Raw genomic sequence first — 19,948 nt, forward strand, 5'->3', positions numbered from 1 at the left:
GTAGGCAGCCCTGTTGCCTGCTCTAAAAGACTATCTCATGAATATGATTCTTTGTCTCAGGTAAATATTTCTGTAGTTAATAAGCACATCCTTGAACAAAGAGTCCTGTTCTCGATCTTCCATGAGAATTGTTAACCTGAAAGAAACTCAAACAATATCACTGCAGGAAAACAAACCTAAAATATAGGTTAATACCTTCCTGGAGCCAACTTGTTCATATTTATACAGCTTGGTGCCAGTGAAGAAAGTTTTTAACCTTTTGAGAACCAAATTTGAGGCTTTTCAAACACAGTGCTTGTTTCTAACAATATAAAGATATACAATAATTATTTTAAGTTAATGGTAACTATTATAAATGAGATAAAAGTATAAAATAACAATTTCTGTTTCATAGTATTCACTTTTTAAAAAATAGTAAAAAAATTAGGTTGGTATAAATTGCTACCTGAGTTCTGAAAGATTTCATGATCCACTTTAGTTTACTGAAGAGACAAAAAGTTAATCTTGCTTGATTTCAAATCCTGCATTTGACTGTAAATTAAGAGAAAAACATTTGAAGTGGCTTCATGGGTGGATGGATTGCAACTGGGCTTTGGGATTCTGCTTACAAAAATGGATAACTGCTTGCAAAAGGTACCACTTGGGTATTGGCTGTCTATAAATGCAGCCCATTTACATTGACTTGCTGAAATGCTTCCTCTTGCCAAATTGGCAGTCCTTTGAGTCTATACTTATGTTTGTGTGTGACATTTCTCAGCAGTCAAATTGCAAATGTTATTGAAAATGTCAGCATCTACACCATATCATTCTTTAGGTGTCCAATAAGTCCAAGACATACCAGTGCACTTTTCTTTACACAATTGCTTTGTTACTGAATGACATTGTGGGGTGTCAAAATTTAAACAGATGTGATCATTTCTCCAGGCAGTCAGCCAGAGGCTCTTTAGAGTCAAGCTGAGTCCTGACTCTGCATTTATACTATGGTCACTTGGAAATATTGGAAATGTTAATAAAAGGCTGACATGAAACCAGTCACGATGAACATTAAGTTTTGTAGTCTTATGGAACACCCAGTTATGTGTACAAAAACATGATTATAGGTTACAAATGCTTTTTTTTTCTGTTGGGCACTTTCTAATATCAGAACACATATTACAATTCTTCAGGTCATTCATCTAATATACCAATCCATGTAGGTGAGCTCAAAGTGGCTGCATTTCTTAAAAAGTGCAGTTCATTAATTATAATTAAATGTGCAGTATTTCATTACCTTTCAACTCCGGTTGTGTCTCTTGTTCACAAATTTCACCCAAATTCTCCTTTGGCCTAATTACTTGATAATCAACTTTAATACCAGATGTTTTATTGAGTGTGGATCACCTATCGTCTCTATTAGTTGCTATGTTATTATATTGCAGCCTTCATTACACGTTCTAATCAGTGGCTAAATGTTTAGATTTCCAAAGGAGCAAAAAAAAAGTCAGCTTGTTCTAAGATCGTCTTGAGTTAAGTGAATAATGGATGTACATATGATGCTACTATCCTCATACTTGAAACTGATGACCAGAATTAACACAAACCAAGAGAGATCAACTCCTCTATTGTTCTTCCAGAAGATCCACTCTAGGTTATTTCTATTAGCAGCGTCACTAGGTATTGCACCTGGGAATTGAATGCTATGTGGGTTTTGTATGGCAGATGGTCAGGAACTACACCTGCCTGTGAAAGGAATGGAGTCCTTGCACGTGTCAAATCTTTCAGTTTATGCTGCCAGCTAAGAAAACAAATATTCTCTGGTGAATGAGGTCCTTGGGTTGAAGACTTACTTACTCTCCCACCTGGTCCTGATGAAGGTCTGAGGTTAAAGGTTGGTGGCGTTATCACTTCCATAGCAGCAATGGGTTAATGGCCATCTTGTAACAAGAGGAATCTCCCCCAATATCCAGTTTTGAACTGGATAACTACAGGATATGGGGTTTTATCATTAGGACTATGCTGACAAGAGTCAATTTTGTTGTAAAATGAGGTTTTCCAGTTCATCTGCAGAGCGGAGGAGGAAGGCTGCTGACTCTCTGTAGCCAGCAATGAGCTGCCGGACCGCATTAATTTCTGTTGGACTGAGCTGTGCTGCTGGTACACTCCTGTTGTTTGTGTTGGATGAAGCTGAGTTTGAGGCCAGTGCCTTCATGCTGAGATCTGTTGGACCTGAAAGGATTAAGAAATGAACTCATTACCTTGCCTTGTAAATATTTTAACATACACAGCAGTATTACTGACCAAAGGTGATTTTGTTAAGAAAACATCCCTGTAAGTTGAGAGGTGAAATTTAATGGTGAAAATTTTAAACATGTATTTGTATATGTCAAGTTTAACCCTTTTGCAACACAAACATGAAACCTAAATATCACAGAGAAGGCTGGGAATGCTCAGCAGGTGATATCTATGCTAGGATTTCATAGCCTTATGGCTCATTGCATCCAAACATGGGCTGCCCACGACATTTAAACTAATGTCCCTTTAAAACATGTTTTATGTACGACTGTTCTGCACCCCATGAATTGATCAAATGATTCAGCAAGCTGTAGCAACTGGTTTTAAATGAGCTTTCCACATATACTGTTAAGGATTCCTTCACTTTTGGGATAACCATGTGCTGTTTTGATATGCCAGCTTATTCACCAATATGCTACTCAAAAAAGGTCCAGTGTAAATGTTAGTTATTATATTATGGCATTTTAGATTGCAACCAGTTTTTTTTTATTATTGAACCTGTGCTTAGCAACTCCCTCAGCTGAATTTTATTTCAACAGCACTATGTATTCACATAGCATCTCCTTTAGGCCCAGCTCTGGCTAATATTTACATTGGTCACCAGGAGAAGCCTGTCTTGGATGTAAAGACCACGTAAGACCTACCCTTTGAATACTTTTGATATATGGATGCCCCATTTGAATAGGTATTTTAAAAGAATAATTTATTTATATAGTTTAATAAATTCCATAAGAGAAACAGAAATTGCTGCAGAAACTCAGTAGGTTTGGCAGCATCTCTGGCAAGAAAGTAGAATCAACATTCCAGGTCCAGTAATTCTCCTTCAGTTCTCAAGTTTACTACTGAAATGAAACAAACAAATAAGCCCCTTTCCTTGATTTGTTAACTGAGAAATCTGTCAATGGGTTCTCTGCTTCTATCTGTTGAAAGTCTGCAATCGTTGGTCAATATACATGGTAGGTCTCCCGTTGTTCCAGGGTATCTCAAAAATTATAATAGGTGAAGCTAGCAGTCTCACACTGTTACAATTGCATGACTTTTTTTTGACCCAATGCAGATTGAAGGTGAGCTGATATGGCAGTGGGTCATGTGTGACAGGGTGGTGGGTATCTGGAACACTTTGCCAGCAGAGGTGGTAGAGGTAGGCACGGTAGATTCATTTAAGATGTGTCTCAGCAGATGCATAAGTAGGTGTGGAGCAGAGGGATACAGGTACTTAGGAACTGGGTAACAGGTTTAGACAGTATGTTTGGATCGGCTCAGGCTTGGAGGGCCGAAGAGCCTGTTCCTGGGCTGTACATTTTCTTTGTTCTTCAGAGTCATAGAGATGTACAGCACAGAAACAGACCCTTCGGTCCAACCCGTTCATGCCGACCAGATATCCCAACCCAATCTATCCCACCTGCCAGCACCCGGCCCATATCCCTCCAAACCCTATTCATATACCCATTCAGATGCCTTTTAAATGTTGCAATTGTACCAGCCTCCACTACTTCCTCTGGCAGCTCATTCCCTACACTTACCACCCTCTGAGTGAAAAAATTGCCCCTTAGGTCTCTTTTATATCTTTCCCCTCTCACCCTAAACCTATGCCCTGATTCTCTTTGTTCTAGGAGCACTTGCATTTCAGGCTGTATTATCGTTGAGAAGGTCACTGAATTGCTGACTCCAGTGAGCGTTCACTGTCTCTTGGTCTTTTTGAGGGATGCTCTTTTTTTTAAACTCTGTGGATAGGTCCCTGGGTATTCTGGACCAGAGACGCCTTTCCATCATAGTTGTTGATAAGCTGCTGATGACCTCTTCTTCTACCCACCACCTAAGCTAACAGGTTCTTTGGTGCTCCTCGTCCTTCACTTACCTGTAGGCCTATTTCCTTTCAATTGAGTTTTAGTGGAAACTTTGGTTGGCTGCCTAGGAGATCCGGATCTCCTGATTGTTCTCACTGAGCTTGGTGTTTCCTGGTGAGAGGTCAAACATCTCCACGTAGGTGCTAACTGGGTGGCTTCTTTGTGCAGTGGCTGAATAATTTACTCCTTTTCCCATGGTTGCTAAAACTAGTTTTTGAGTCAGTTTTTTTTCAAAAAGAAGTGAATTTTGCCTATGTAGTAACAGCAATCATATGATAAAAATGAACTGTATATAAATTTTAGGGCATAAGATTTGTGAATGAAGCACATCCACTTTTGAAAAGCTGCTATTTGAAGAATATCAAAAGATATGGCCAATAGCAGTGATCTCAAATTGAGCAATAAGCCCCTCATGCAGCTGAACAGTCAACTTATAAATCCTTTGATACTTGGACACTGTCATATAACTATTGACTTTCCTCTCATTACAAATACTGAGCTGTTCATCTCTGATGATTCACCTTCAGTGTGCTAATCCAATGCAGTTTGCAGGATACATTCTTTACAGCATTTGTAGATGAACAAACAAGTTGAACTTAACTCTTATTAATGTGTATTCAGTACTTTGTTACATTCTCAGGTCTCTCTGTGGGGTTTTCATCCATCCTCATTAGATCAGAAACCAAGATGAAGATGCAGCTCAGAGGCTCGAAATAAGCAGTTTCTACACATTTCTGTTTAAAGTTATTTATATTAAACAGACAAATGGGAGGTGTAACCTAAAATACAACACTGCAACACCATAGGATTATTTTTGTATTTAATTATAAACTGTTGTTTGAAAACTTTCAGACACGTGCTGTAATGTAATTCTTTCCATTAATTGGGCAATAGTTAAATAATCTGCCTAACTGCATGAGTCCAAGTCTCAATATTTCTTCCACATGTCTATTTAATATTCCTGACTAAGATGAACTTATGTGAGAAACTGCTTATTTGCATAACATTTCAGCTCTCTGGACTCTTATCTGCAGGGGTTCTGATCTAATTAAGACCGATGAAAGTCCCCAATGAACTTATGGGTAGGGCAATTTGTGACACACAATTGCATCTAAGTAAGTTTGAAGTGAATGAGTGCCAAGAAAGCAAATCCTGTTCCAATGTGTGACGTGTGCCTGTACTTGTGCACAAAGCAGCCTGGCAGCAGTATTGCAAATGAAAGGCTTGGTGAGGTCCAAAGCTCAGTATTGAAGTGGTGCTATAAGTGAGTTGGAGATGTGCTGTGATGATATGATGAGGCTGGTGCTTGGTAAATGTCAGCCATTTCAGATAGTGTGCGGGTGATCACTGCCCATGCAGCACACCCTGAGATATTTGGAATTCTGTCTAAGATGGCGGTCCAGAGAGGATGCCAGTGAACTGCAGCTGCCACATCCAAGCTCAGCCTTTCGTTTGGGAATTTATTCTGTTTAGTTTCTATTCCATGGCAGGGAAGAGAGAAGTATGAGGGAATAATATAATGTTAATTCCCCTCCTGAGCAAAATTCTTATCTAGTCATTTTGACTGTATTTGGGAAGTTGGACTTTATTTCCTTGGATATGAAGAGTCTGACTTTTCCATTCACTGTATTTTCCTAACAGTCTCACCATCGCCAACATTGTTCAGGGACTGGAAAAATTCAGCATCTTGATTTCCAGATCCTTCAGGGCAACTTTAATTCAAAATAAAATTTTTATGATAGAATAGCAGGGCAATCATGATGTTATGATCAAGGAATCCGTTTGTTCCCCATTGTTAGATATTCAAAAGTGGTCCACGCACTCTGACCAAACTCGTTAAAATAAAGACAAGCAGTGTAACAACAAGCAGACCAGGATTATAACCCTTGGATTGTAAAGGAATTGATTCTGTGAAATAATTGCTTTGTCTAAATGAAAGCTTCCTATAAAACAAGACATATGTTTTATCCTTCAGTCTACTTGCTGCTAATTTTGAAAACTGCAAATAAATTTACATTTACTAGCTGTGAAAATTCCTGATATGATGTTAGCACATAAATATAATTAAGCCCTTTGTCCTTTCTGCAACAACGACGTGTTCCAAAATAATGGCACAAAAATTACATGTGAAATCTACGTTAAGTGATTAAGCATGGTTATATATTTAGTTTCATTTATTAGTTACAAATCTAAACCTCATTGACCTCAGACGACACAGTAATGTTTCAGCTGATTGCACATCACTGATGGTAAATCTTTAGCTGTTTCTACTGAAAACGTGAGACACAGAACAAATGTTAATGCCATTAACATCTAATGTGCAGGCCCCTGTGAATGATGCATCTGCTCCCAACAATGAATCCACTCACATTAAGAGGGGTAGGATTAATAGTCACCTGAGTAATGCCACTCTCATCTCACACATCATCAAGGCCTAGCTGAACAGGATTAAGGTAGCATAAGAACAGTTAATCCCTGAGATGTACTGCTTTCAAAACCCAAAACACTATAACTCGCTGACCTCTTCTCAAATAATTGCATTTTACTAAAACGCAGGTGATGGACCAAGTAACATCTATTCTTATTAGAACTCCAGGAGGTTTTTTTTCCAGTATTAGTATACGGGAGCATGAGAGCAGATATTTGGTCTCCAACTGTTTTGTTTTTTTCTATATTGAGTAATTTAAAAATGGTGATATGTACAAGCCTGGAAATTTCCATGATCAATGCTACGATTGGTACACACATCAAATTTCTCCTTGCCATTTTAACAAGCATTATCCTTTCAAAATAGACCTCAAAAACAAATCTGAGCCCATTAAATGTCTGCATGATAATACCACTTATTATAAATCTATGTTCAGCTTCCTTCTTTTTAAAAAAAATTCTTAAACCAAATTTACATAATGGTACTTTCTTATCCAAGACTGTTCCTGAAGAAGAATATATTTAAATAAATGAGGTGGCAAATGTATTGCTAGCTTTGGATAGTGAAATATTGTATTTCAGGTAGCAATTTGAATTAAGTTTTAAATGCACAAGGTATTTTTTTCTTCAGAAATCTGAAATATTTTGTACCTTCAAAGCTTATTTACAACTTAGTTATTTTAGTATTTTCCTCACCAACATTTTTTCCTGACATTTCATGGCTGTGATTAATCCATTTTCTATCTGCTGTATTACCTTGAATGACAAGTTTTATAATTTTCCTCTCTCTCTGTAAAAGGACAGGACGTACACTCCACTTAGATCCTCTCCCAATAACTTACTTGGATCACAGAGCAATCTTGAGTGTTAAACCATAACTTTTACTTGTCCTTTGAAAGAAAAATATTTAGATTAGGGACAATGTTCAGTATTTGGTGATCACGAAATATTTCCAATTAAACGTGTTGGACTATAACCTGGTGTTGTGTGATTTTTTAACTTTGCACACCTCAGTCCAACACCAGCATCTCCAAATCATGAAATGTTTTGAAAGGCTGGTCATGGCATTAATCAATTCCAGCCTCCCCACTACTCTTGACCCACTCCAATTTACCTTTCGGACCAACAGATCCACGTCAGATGCCATATCACCTGCCCTTCACTCCTCCCTAGAACATCTTGACACCAAGAACAGCTACGTAAGAATCCTAATCATTGAATACAGTTTAGCTTTAAACACTATTCACCCCTCAAGACTGATTACTAAACTTAGTGATCTTGGACTAAGCCCCACTCTCTGTAACTGGATCCTCAGTTTCCTGACCCACAGGCCACAATCAGTGAAGATTGGGGACAATATTTCATCCTCACTAACACTCAACACTGGAGCCCACCCAGGGTGCATACTCAGCTCCCTACTGACAGGAGGTGGAAGACTTGGAAAAATGGTGCACTGAGAACAACCTAGCTCTCAATTGTAAGACAAGAATTTATAGCAAAGGTTTACAGTGCACTTGAGAATGTAACTTTTAAAAAAGGTTTTGCAATTTACATATGAAAGAACTGAAACCAACATGGTCATTCTAAAAGATGAGAGACTTAACAAACAATCCAGGTCTTTATCAATATATAATTTCAGTTACATCACACTGTAAACGTTTGCTATAAATTCTGTGTCTTACAATCTTATTCTCCACAACCACCATAAGCTAGTGCTTCCAAATGAACCTGTTGGACTATAACCTGGTGTTGTGTGATGTTTAGCTTTGTACACCATAGTTCAACAACAGCATCTCCAAATCATGTCCTCTTTTACACATTCTTTTAATCAATTGAAATCTGCATCCCCATTCTATGTGATTAAAGACTCAACATCCAGGTTTGTTCAATACATCGCATCAGTTGTATGACATTTTGATCTTTTGCTATACATTCTGTGTCCTACGATCCTGTCCCACTAGCTATCTGATGAAAGAGCAGCACTCCGAAAGCTTGTACTTCCAAATAAACCTGGTGTTGTGTGATTTTGAAATTTTTACACAATGTCTGGTTTTCTGAAGATCCAGGATGCAACTGATTGCACCTTAGATTTCACAAGCTCACATAATACAGCTCCACAAAAACCTCCAATGGGAAGGACTTCTACACCCTCGAGCACCAATTATATGGAACAAAATCAAGAGGATCCTCCTCTACATATCAGAAATGCCTATATTCTCATGATACATTTATTTCTTGAAATCTTTCCAATCCAAATGTCTTCAGGACATAAAATCATATCAAACAGATTGTTTTAAGAAGTGTGTTATTAATTTGATGAAAATAAATTACTAAATTGGTGGACAATCCAATAAAGTGATCATCATTTACCTGGGGATTTGGAACATCACAGAACTCCACTTTGCAAGATAAGGGTGTTGTAGAATTAGCAATATTCTTCTGTGGTTCATTAATACTGGCAGAATGCACATCTGCAGAAAGTTGTCACCAAAGGATTTGGATCTGCCTGGAAACTAGTTCCCAGCTATATCCTAGAACTCTTGGTCTTCACTGCCTCTACTAATGGTCTGTATTATTCTCCAGACAATAATGCATCAAAATGTTGGTTTAGGAAAGCTATTACAAACCAGATTGACAGATAAATGCAATCTTTAGTGCTCTAACTCAAACAGAGAACTGAAAAATCCAATGACAGAGCTTATTTTCATATCCTGGAAAATGATTGGTGATAAAAGTACTGGATGCTTGTTCTAAATATTTTTGTCTAAATTATGGGTTACTTGACAATAATTTAATTTTATCATAACCTAATTAAATCTGCTATTAAATGGCAGATGCAGATCTATAGAAAGATCAGATCTATAGAAAGATTTATCATCTATTTGTGTAAGGAAATTTAAAATCAACTTAAAATACACAGTTTGATTTCTTTTTAAAAATATATAACACTGATGAACGAATCTTTGCTTTACATGGGATTGCATAATTTTAAGCGCAGCAAAGAATAACTAAAACCAGTCAATGACAATCAGCTGTAATAATTTCCATACCATTGCTGAGGGTGCCAGTTTGCAGTCCACCTCCTATTCCTCCATAACCACGGTAACTGTAGTTCAGTCCGCCATTGATATACATCTGATCTTGAGAGTAGGAAGCAGCTGGCAGTGAATAAGTGTTGTGGGCAAGCTGAGCAGTCTCCCTGGTTTGTTGAGTATGTTTATCTAGTGCAATAGGTTCATCCTAAAGCAAATGGACAGCAAAATAGCATTAATAAATCTTTGGATTGTCTGTAGACTTTACAAAAAATAAAATCTGCATTTCTAGACTGCTAGTAACATGCGGCCTAAAAGAGCTTTCATCATTGCATATTTCCTTTAAATCTACTTTTTTTTTCTATTTAATACTTGTGTTACTGTCTTCACATTAATTAAAATTGTTGTTAGTGATCAGGCCCTAGCTTTTGTATCCACTATGAAGATATATTCTGAAACTAATGCTCTGCAGTTTAAGCATCAAGTACCAATGTCAACTTACACTATACCAGACTTCTCAGTCAGTTAAATACACAAAATTGCTGCATCATTGACTTCTGAACTACAGTTTTCAGGCCCACCTTAGCAGAAACTATTCATTAACTCATTGAGATTACTGCAAAATTAAATCCATGTAATAAACATTCAAATATAAATGTTAGCAGAAACATGCAATATGAAAATTTACCAACCTCCCTCCTTGCCAAACCTCAATGTCTCACTCAAAAGACCGACAAGTTGGTGAAATCTATATAGACTTCCACATAACAGCTCCCTTTTCATATACACACTATCAAAACATGTTATTTACTATGTTGAAGTAAATGTTGCATTTTATTGATAAGTCATAAAATCCTCTCTAATATCTCCATGAATTGATATCTGTGCACTCAAAAGAAATCATAAGATAGCCCAATTATGCAGAAAATTTATTTAGAAAGGATAGCCTTATTGGTCATTCTAAAGTAAATTCATTGTGGCTTTTAATACCCTGCTTTGATTCCATCATGTTTTGAAACTGATCCTGTTGGTTATGACAGAATAAGAGTTTCCAGGCTATTCCACGCACCAGTTCAGACTTTATCATGGGATGATGCAATAGATAATAATAAGCATTTCCCCATCATTATTGTTTGAAAGTTCTATTTGTCAGGCACATTAGCACATAAAGTGTTATTTATATGTATACTGTTTCTCACCATTAGTTTCCCTCGTAATAAGCACTATTCTTCAGTTGAGCTGGTGTACAGTATTTGTAAGGCTTTGCAAATAATGTTGTGAGATATGTCAAGTGCTCCAGCTCACTGATTTCCATATGTGCTCTTTGGAGAGCATATAGATTTTATGTGGTGAGGCCCCACACATGTAGCTCAGCTACTGTGAAAGCACTAAAGCCTAGAAATTACAGATACTGATATTACCAAATGAATGAATAACTCATCTCTATAAAATCCCTCTTTCTATTTTAAAGCAGACATTCACCAGAGTATAATTACCACGTTAACATCGATATAAAAAAGTAGACCTTTAGCCCCACTAGCCTGTTATGCCATTCGACTGCATCAGGTTTGATTTCCTGGTCTATTCTAACTCCATTCACTAGTCTTTGTTCTATACCTTGTGCTGTTGGTTTGCAAAGATCCATTGATTTCCTATTTAAAGTGATCAATTGTGTTATTATCATCTATACTTTTTAGAACCAAGCTTTAAGCATACCTCTCCTAAACTGCAATTGATCATTTTGCTGTTTGCAAGATTTTTTTACATACAAATTTTGCCCATTTTTTACATACAAATTTACGCATCATAATAATTTACTGGCCCTAAGGTGCCTGGAACATAATGAAGATATGAAAATCATCGCTTGATGCAGAATAAACTCTAAAGTGATACTTGCAGTCATCTACTAAGATTCTACTTTGGAAACAGAACTTTAAAAATGAACGCTTACAAGAAATTATTGCAGAAAATTACATTTTAAAAACAGGGAGGTACAAAACTAATATAATCCATAAATATAGGAAGTTGAAAAGCTAATTTCACCACCAGCGTGGATTTGATTAGATTACCTAGAGTCCGGAAACAGGGCTTTTGGTCCAACCATTCCACACCGACTGTCCGAAGAGTAACCCACCCAGATCAACTTCCCTCTGACTAATGCACCTCACACTATGGACAATTTACCATGGCCGATTCACCTGGCCTGCACATCTTTGGACTGTGGGAGGAAACCGGAGCACCCGGAGGAAACCCATGCAGACATGGGGAGAATGTGCAAACTCCACACAGACAGTCACCCGAGGCTGGAATTGAACCTAGGACCCTGCTGCTATGAGGCAACAGTGCTAACCACTGAGCCACCATGCCACCCTAGATAGATCTCACTCTTCATGGTAGAGTAGGCTCTGCTGGTAACACAGATTTGTGTAATGTACTGTTCACTTCCACAGATCCAATGAATTGGCTAGAAGCTAGCTCATAAAATTAGAGACAACGTTTCTCCAAATTATACATAAAACAAAATCTCTGCTGGAAAGTTAAATTGTACAGCGCTTGTGATTCCCTGTTCATTTATTTCAATTTCAAACCTCTTTATCTTTAGCAATCTGATACAGCATTTTTGAATACATGAACTCCTCAAAGTAATGTTCTATGTAAGAATGCTCAATAATCATTAAGCAGAATGAAACATATGTAGCACTATACACATTTCCCCAGCTTCAAAATCACAATCATTTTACATCTGTGGGACAGAAATTTTGTGCTAAATGGTTTATTAGTTTGCTTCAGTTGGTAAAACCCTTGGTGGAGATTCAAGTCCAGTTCTAAGACTTCAGTACTTAAGAAATGATTAATAAGTATTCTTTTGTTGAGAATGTTGTCTTTTGGGCAAGGTATTAAATTGAGCATGTGTCTATCTTTCTGACAATAATCCTGTTAAGGATTCCACAGAACTGTTTGAAAGGCATTTTCTCATGTTTGATTGCACCTTATTGACAAATTAATTGGCTATTCATCCATTTGCTGTTTGTGGCATCTTCTTATGCACAGCTTGCATGTACAGCAGACAAAAAAAAACTGAAATAACTATGGATGCTGGAAATCTGAAACAAAAACATAAATTGCTGGAAAATATTAGCAATTTGTGTTTTTGTATATAGCAGATATTTTATTTCAAATCAGTTATTATTGAAATTTGGATATAAAGAAGTGGTAAGCAGTTACTGTTATGATTTTAGCTTATGTTATTACTGGACCGTTCAAATCCCAGACTGAAATCAAGCTTGATAAACTATATTTTTGTTTTTTATTTAATTTAAAAAAGGTGATCTTTCACCAGAATACAAGCACCCACGCTGCAGATCTGGCTTTTGTGATAAACATATCAGAAATTCAAAATCCAAATTCTAAAGTAAATGGTATTAAATATATATAAATCACACATTTCAAATCACAATTACATCAGTGCAATCTCTTCCGAAATTAGAAAGGAAAAACAAACTTAAGTGACTTGACAACAGTAAGCTTTCCATTCTTACTCTTCTGAAACTCCCTTTGATAAAGTCAACTACACATTCTCCTTCAATGGCTCTCTGCTGTCCCCAGCTGGGTAACTTTCACCTGGGTTCGATTCATATCTAGATAGAGGTTTATTTGCTATGCCTTCTGCCTATTCCCATATTCTTACAGCATCATCGCCCCCAAGGATCCATCTTTAGCCACTGCCTAGATCTCATCTACAAGCTCCAACTTGTTAACATCACCTGAAGACACAATATTAATTTTCTCATTAAGTTTCTCAGAAGTTTTCACCAATCAGCTTGATTTGTTTTGCCATTGGATCAAGATTGATCAGGATGAGACATTGGCCTGATGATGTGCTACTCTCTCACATTATAATCCAATTCATGCCTAATGACAGAAGTAATTGCTTTCAATCTCCATTCCCAACTCTGTTCCTGAGCTACCAACTCCAACCCTCTTCCTGGCAACAATTTGGAATTAAGTTGGTCTGTTTACAATCTTGGTGTCACATCTGACCTGTAAATGAGTTTCCAAATTTATATTCATACTACAACCAAGACTGCCTGTTTCCTCCTAACATTACTTCAATTTGTCCATTTCAGTTCACTTGCAGCTGAAATACACATTTAATTACCATTCATGTCAACTAGTCCAGTGTACTCCTGGACTAGTCTGTAAAATTGACATCATCTAAACTCTGCTATGTCTTAGTTGAACAGAATTTACTGCACAATGTCACCCCTGTGCTTGCTGAATGACACTGTCTCCCAATCAACCAACATCCTGATTTTAAAAGTTTAATGCTTGTTTTTGAATCCTTCCAGGCCTATATCCTATCTCTGTAATTTCCTCTAGTTCCATGATCCTTGAAGATATCTGTTCTTCTCTAATGCATCCTCAGTAATAACTGCTATACCACTGATGTCCATGCCTTCATTTGCTCAGACCCCCAAGCTTTGGAATAATCCCCATTCTTATTTCTGCACCATACTTTCCTCCTTTTGGTTATCTGACCTAATACCTCTGGCATGGTGGGTGACTACAGTGGCTCAGTGGTTAGCACTGCTGCCTACAGCACCAAGGGGCAAGTTTGATTCCAGCCTTGGGTGACTGCCTGAATGGAGTTTGCACATTCTCCCCGTGTCTGCGTGGGTTTCCTCTGGGTGCTCTGGTTTCCTCCCACAGTCCAAAGAATTGCACGTTAGGTGAATTGGCAATGCTAAATTACCCATAGTGTTCAGTGGTGTGTAAGTTAGGTGCATTAGTCAAGAATAAATGTGGAGTAATAAGGCAGGGGAATGGGTCTGGGTGGGTTACTCTTCGGAGGGTCGGTGTGAACTTGTTGGGCCAAATGGCCTGTTTTCACAGTGTAGTTTTGTAGTTCAATGTCATCCTGTGTTTAATAACTGTTATGGACTAGGCCAGACCACTTAAAACACTCTTAAGCAGGCAGCCCCAAATTAGAGTTTTACAATTTGTTTCGCTAAGTGTGTAGTGAAAATTACCCAGAGTAAGATAGCTAAATTGACTAGAGATTTTAAAAAACAGACAAAAATGTATTCAGGTCACTTCTAAAATATGACCACTTTGGCCTGAAGTCTCATCTGTTTACATCCTTTTCATCAAAATCCTTTTCATCTCTATACCAAACCAGACTGATCGGAGCTCGGCCTGGTTTATTACTCCTCTGAAAAAAATCAAGGACAGAGTCTCCTTGAGCCAAGGAACAGCTTTTAGGAAAAAAAGGGACTAGCTTTGTTACATAATGCTACTGTGGAGTGCCTTGTGACATTTAATTACATTAAAAATGCTACTTAAATATAAATTGTTGCTGATAAATTAATTCCACTGTATTTGCATGACTCACAATATAGCAGTGACATAAGGCATAGTAAAACAGTTAAGCGGTGATGCATACAGTTGTAAGGCCTGAAAATGCTCAGCTATAGTTGTTTTCCATGATAGCACATGAAAACACATTCCACATGTTTACAATATTTTTATTTCTTTAAACTGACCTAAAATTAACAGTTTCATGTATCATCATTGAACTGCATCAAGTGACACAATAGTTGCCTATTGAAGAGAAATCATTGGTTCTGCTGAAGAATCATTCTGGCCAACTTTCAATAGAACAAAATTAATGAGATACACGTATCCTAGAAACATTGTTCTTTCAAAAACAGGAAGACAGATAAGGGTTTTAGTTAAATAGAAAATTAGCTAGTCTGAACATATCTCAGAATAAGATTCTTGGCACTGGAGGATAATTAGTTCATCACAAAGCACCTGTTTATCCAAATAAGGAACACCATTAACATGGCTGACTTATGGTAGGTCCCAGATCCTGGGTTAACTGTTGAGACACATGCAGCTTGGATTATTGATGGAGAATCCTCTCCCAGAGCCTTTGTCTTTGCTATTTACATGATCTTCACCAACTGATGTTGTATAATACTGGAATGTAACATGAACAAAACCTTCCTCTAATCCAAATAATATTCCATGAATCTGTATGAAGCTGCAATGAATTTTATCAATAAACATTTTAAAAATTAACAAGTATTTGACACAGTTAAAGCATTTAAAAGGAAGGAGTAAATGCAATGTTGCAGTCTGATATAATACATAGCTGCAGTCAACCTTTCAAAGCATCTCTCTTAAATTCCTGTTATTTTTATTTATTTGCATACTAAATTATCTCCATGTGCAGAAATGAAAAGCAACTTAATTTCCGAACCAAATCAAAATATCTCAAAGCATGCACATTCTTGGTAATAGTTGATTACAGAATCACAGATCATTGTAGTGCAGAAATGGGATGATTAATCCTTCAAAAAAAACACTCAATTTCAAGAAAACTTCTAATACTCTTTTGAAAGCATCCAGGAGCTTTCCCACCTCCACTGACAGACCCCAATGTCCCCTTCCCAGAACTGGACAGAACTAATACAAATGTTTTCAACCGTAGTGACAAGTTGTATTTATTTACTGCTTCCAACATAATAAAACACCCCAACATGCTTCACAGGACCATTATCAGACAAAATGTAAGAGCCATATAAAGACATTAGGGCAGATGACCAAAAGCTTGGTCAGAGAGGTAGTAAATTTGTAAGAAACATCTTGAAAAAGGTAAAAGAGTTACAAAGACTGAAAGGTTTAGGAAGGTACTCTGGGAGCTTTAGATCCAGGCAAATGAAGGCATAGCTTTTCTCAGCGCAGTTAATAATGGATTCTAGCATTTTCCTGACAAATGGTGCCAGGCTAACTGGCCAGCCATTCTTAATTCTTGGTCTCCCAGTTTTCTTGAAAATGGTGTCATATTTACTAACTTCCACCCTGCTGACACTTTTTTAGATGCAGGAAAATTTGCAAAATAATATCCCTAGTGTATCCTCTATTGCCCGTAGTGTTAGGTGCAGGGGTAAATGTAGGGGAATGGGTCTGGGTGGGTGCGCTTCAGCGGGTTGGTGTGGACTCGTTGGGCCGAAGGGCCTGTTTCCACACTGTAAGTAATCTAATCTAAAGTAATCTAATCTAATCTAATCTAATCTAATCATAACTTACAACATTAGGGGTGCAGGCCATCCAATCAAAGAGAAAATGTAAGAGAATTGGGTAGAAAGTTTGTGAGCTTTGAAAGATAGGAATTAATTAAGAATAATGGCGATTATTATCTTTATGACAACACAACAGCATCCAGGTTTTCTTTACTATGTGAAATTATTTTTAGAAAGCAATCATAAACAATATGCAATTCAGTGACTCATTCTTATAAAAACATTTCAACAAGGACAATTGTGAATAGAAAATCTGGATATATTAATGAAATAGATAATTTAAATGTTCCTGCATTTCTAGGATACAATAAGCCAGCACTCAAGTGAATGTTTCTGTAGCATTTCTGTGTGCTTAAGTGATGATTCGCCCACCATAAAGAATCACTGATTGCAAAGTGTAATCAACAGAAAATTAAACAATTGACTAATTGTCATGTGAGAGACAAGCAAATATGGCCTGTGCACTATGCATATAATTAATCCAGTTACAGAGACATGTTTTACATTTGTGATGATGTTTGTGAATTAGCAAATCTGGCAGGTCTTGGAATAATCACTGAAAGACAATACTGTGCTGTTATGTTACTGCTTTACATCGATGGATAGAGCTTCAAGAACTCATTGATACAAAACAAGTAATGTAACTTAGCACTTATGTCCTGGACCTTAGCTAATGACCCAGGAAAATCAGGTCCGGGGGAATTGATATAACTTCACAAAAATGTTGGGTAGCAGAAGGAGGCCATTTGGTCCATCATGTTAGCACAAGAGTTAGGTCCAGGACCTGAGGGAATAACTTGAGAATTTGTTCTGGGACTTCAGATAATATAACATGGAAATTCAGTTTGGGACCTGAGATAACATAATTTGAGAGTCATGCAGGAACCAGGATCCAAGAGAGGATGTGCACACACTACTAATCACTGGAGCCCATGCCTTCAGGGGGTCCTGGGAATGGGCACATTGGTCACTGGGGAGGATGAGAAGATAGTGGCAATCAGAGCAAGGTCACCCCTGTATGTGAGATAGGCAGAATCTATGAGGTGATTCTTCAATAACAATCTGTTTCTCTCCCACATTAGTGAACTTAGGAGCATTAAAAGTGAGAGAGAAATGTGAGTAAAAGAGGGACAATTTGGAAGGTAAGTGGCTGCAGTGAATGAGTCATTGGGATTGCTGCCAGTAGGTGATTCGAACTTGGGTTTTCAAATGCAACTCTGAACATCAGGACTTCAGCTCCCAACAAAAAAAGACATTGAGAGGAAAGTGGATGAAATTCTGATGAATGGCTAGGATCTGTCTCAGGCATAGCCCTTGCTAGGGAGCTGAAGTATGCCCATGTTTGTCCTGTTGGGACTTCTGTGAACAGCACAAATGGGGCAGAAATTTGACAACTGTTTGGAACTCAATTCATGTTCTTACCTATTTAAGCAGTTAGAATTTTGAGACCACAGTCATTTTTTGACAGAGAATGTCTGTTTGCTGATGTTAAATTTTAAAATTCTTGTAAGTAATCCAGTATTTGAGTTACAGAATAGCTGTTATCTCAGACTGGGTACAACCTCAAAATAATTCTCTGATTTATGTACAGTCTGATGTTTTCTTCTGACTGCTGTCACTGTAGTAAATCTGTGGGATAAGCTGTTAGGTCAATTGCCAGAATGGAAACATAACTGCTTTGGCTGCAAACTGTATCCTCTGGGTCTTGCCTTGGAGCTACACTAAACGATTTTGACCACACACATGCCTGTATGGAAAACTCTTCTGTTGCCATTGGCATTGATTCTGTATAGATTATTTTTGCTTGTTTAGTCATGGATGTTCCTTGAGAATTTCAACAGAATGGCAACTTCTCTAAAATCAGACACAACAACTTCCACCAGTTTAGTTGAGGGATGCCGAGACTCATTTTATGTATACTGAGGTCTTGTTTGGTGATCATTCAGAGGTTCACACAAGGCAGTCTTTTTGCCCACATGTCCTTGCATGATCCTCAACAATTATAAATACCAGATGTATCTCTGAGTGGCTTTGTAGGCCTTGAAAAGATGCTCATGGTAACAAAAAAATATTCTGACATTTATAGCATCAGAGCACAAGGGGATGTTCTACATACAGTGTCTTTACTCTCTCTTTGAGAGAACAATATAATTAAGCCCACTCTCCAACTTTCACCCCACAGCCACACAAAATATATCTTCCTCAGTATATATCAAATTTGCTTTTGAAACTTGCAACTGATAGAGTCAGAAAACAATCAGTTTAAGTCAGCCAGAGCATAACCAGTTGCTGTATAAAAATAACTCTCTTCATTTCTCCTGACTTCTGTGCCAATTAGTTTAAACTGAATGCTCTGAATGTCTACGGTTGTGAAATCAGAATTTCTCATGAAATGTCATGGAATTCAACAAAGTATACAGAATCTTCTAAGGGTCTATGTAACGTGGACTATGATTTGTGACAAGAGTCAGATGAGAGGTCTGGTGAGGCTGACTTCTACCTTGGGAACATCTTGCTCCATCTTTTATACTTTTGACAAGTGGAATGGAAGGTGTCTCACTAGGCAACAGCAAGTTCCCAATTAAAGGTCCCAGAGATTTATCCACCGTTACATTCTCTAAGATCTCCCGAACTTCTTCTTCTGTAATGTGAACTGTTTTTAAAACATCGAAGTCTATTTCTCTGCATTCTTTACACTCCATTTCTTTCTCCACCATAAAAATATTCAGTTAGTACCTCTCCCATCTCCTGGTGTTCAACATAAAACATCTAATTAATATTCAGCTTCCCATTTTATCAAATGCGCCAAAGAAGCTAGGCATCAAGAGAACTCAATATGGAAATCAAAGTGACCACCTGGTAACTTCAGCATGAAGCAGCATTCAGGACATGATCTATGGGCACTAGCCATAGATAATGGGAACCAATGTCTGCCAACCTCTCCAACAGGCCGTTTAGGAGGTATGTATCTACACTGCATTAAGCACTGGTAACTAGAATTGAAAGGTTGGAGCACAGACACTTTGCACACAAGTACAAGCATCTAGCTCATAGATTAGACCCTGCTCCCACGAGGAGGTTGAGCAATTAATCAACTTCACCAACACATTCCACCATGACCTTAAATTTACCTGGACCATCTCTGACACCTCCCTCCCCTTCCTGGACCTCTCCATCTCCATTAATGACGACCGACTTGACACTGACATTTTTTACAAATCCACCGACTCCCACAGCTATCTGGATTACACCTCTTCCCACCCCACCTCCTGCAAAAATGCCA

General features: G+C 37.7%; 1 protein-coding gene across 9 annotated transcripts in view; it reads right to left on the bottom strand.

Annotated features, from left to right (window-relative positions):
• Positions 1-360: 360 nt before the first annotated feature.
• The window catches only part of nol4lb (nucleolar protein 4-like b), a 427,907-nt gene continuing 408,319 nt past the window's right edge, over positions 361-19,948 (bottom strand). For 4 of the 9 annotated variants that reach the window (XM_043710520.1, XM_043710524.1, XM_043710522.1 and 1 more), the window contains 2 exons: positions 9,596-9,785; positions 361-2,205 (listed from right to left, as the gene is read on the bottom strand). In XM_043710520.1, the coding sequence (XP_043566455.1) occupies positions 2,006-2,205; positions 9,596-9,785 (390 nt within the window). In that variant the 3' untranslated portion in view covers positions 361-2,005. The remainder of the gene's footprint in view (positions 2,206-9,595; positions 9,786-19,948) is intronic. The other 5 variants (XM_043710528.1, XM_043710526.1, XM_043710529.1 and 2 more) reach the window with 2 other exon arrangements.

The sequence above is a fragment of the Chiloscyllium plagiosum genome, chromosome 20 (genome assembly GCF_004010195.1).
Source record: "Chiloscyllium plagiosum isolate BGI_BamShark_2017 chromosome 20, ASM401019v2, whole genome shotgun sequence".
Lineage (NCBI taxonomy): Eukaryota > Metazoa > Chordata > Chondrichthyes > Orectolobiformes > Hemiscylliidae > Chiloscyllium > Chiloscyllium plagiosum.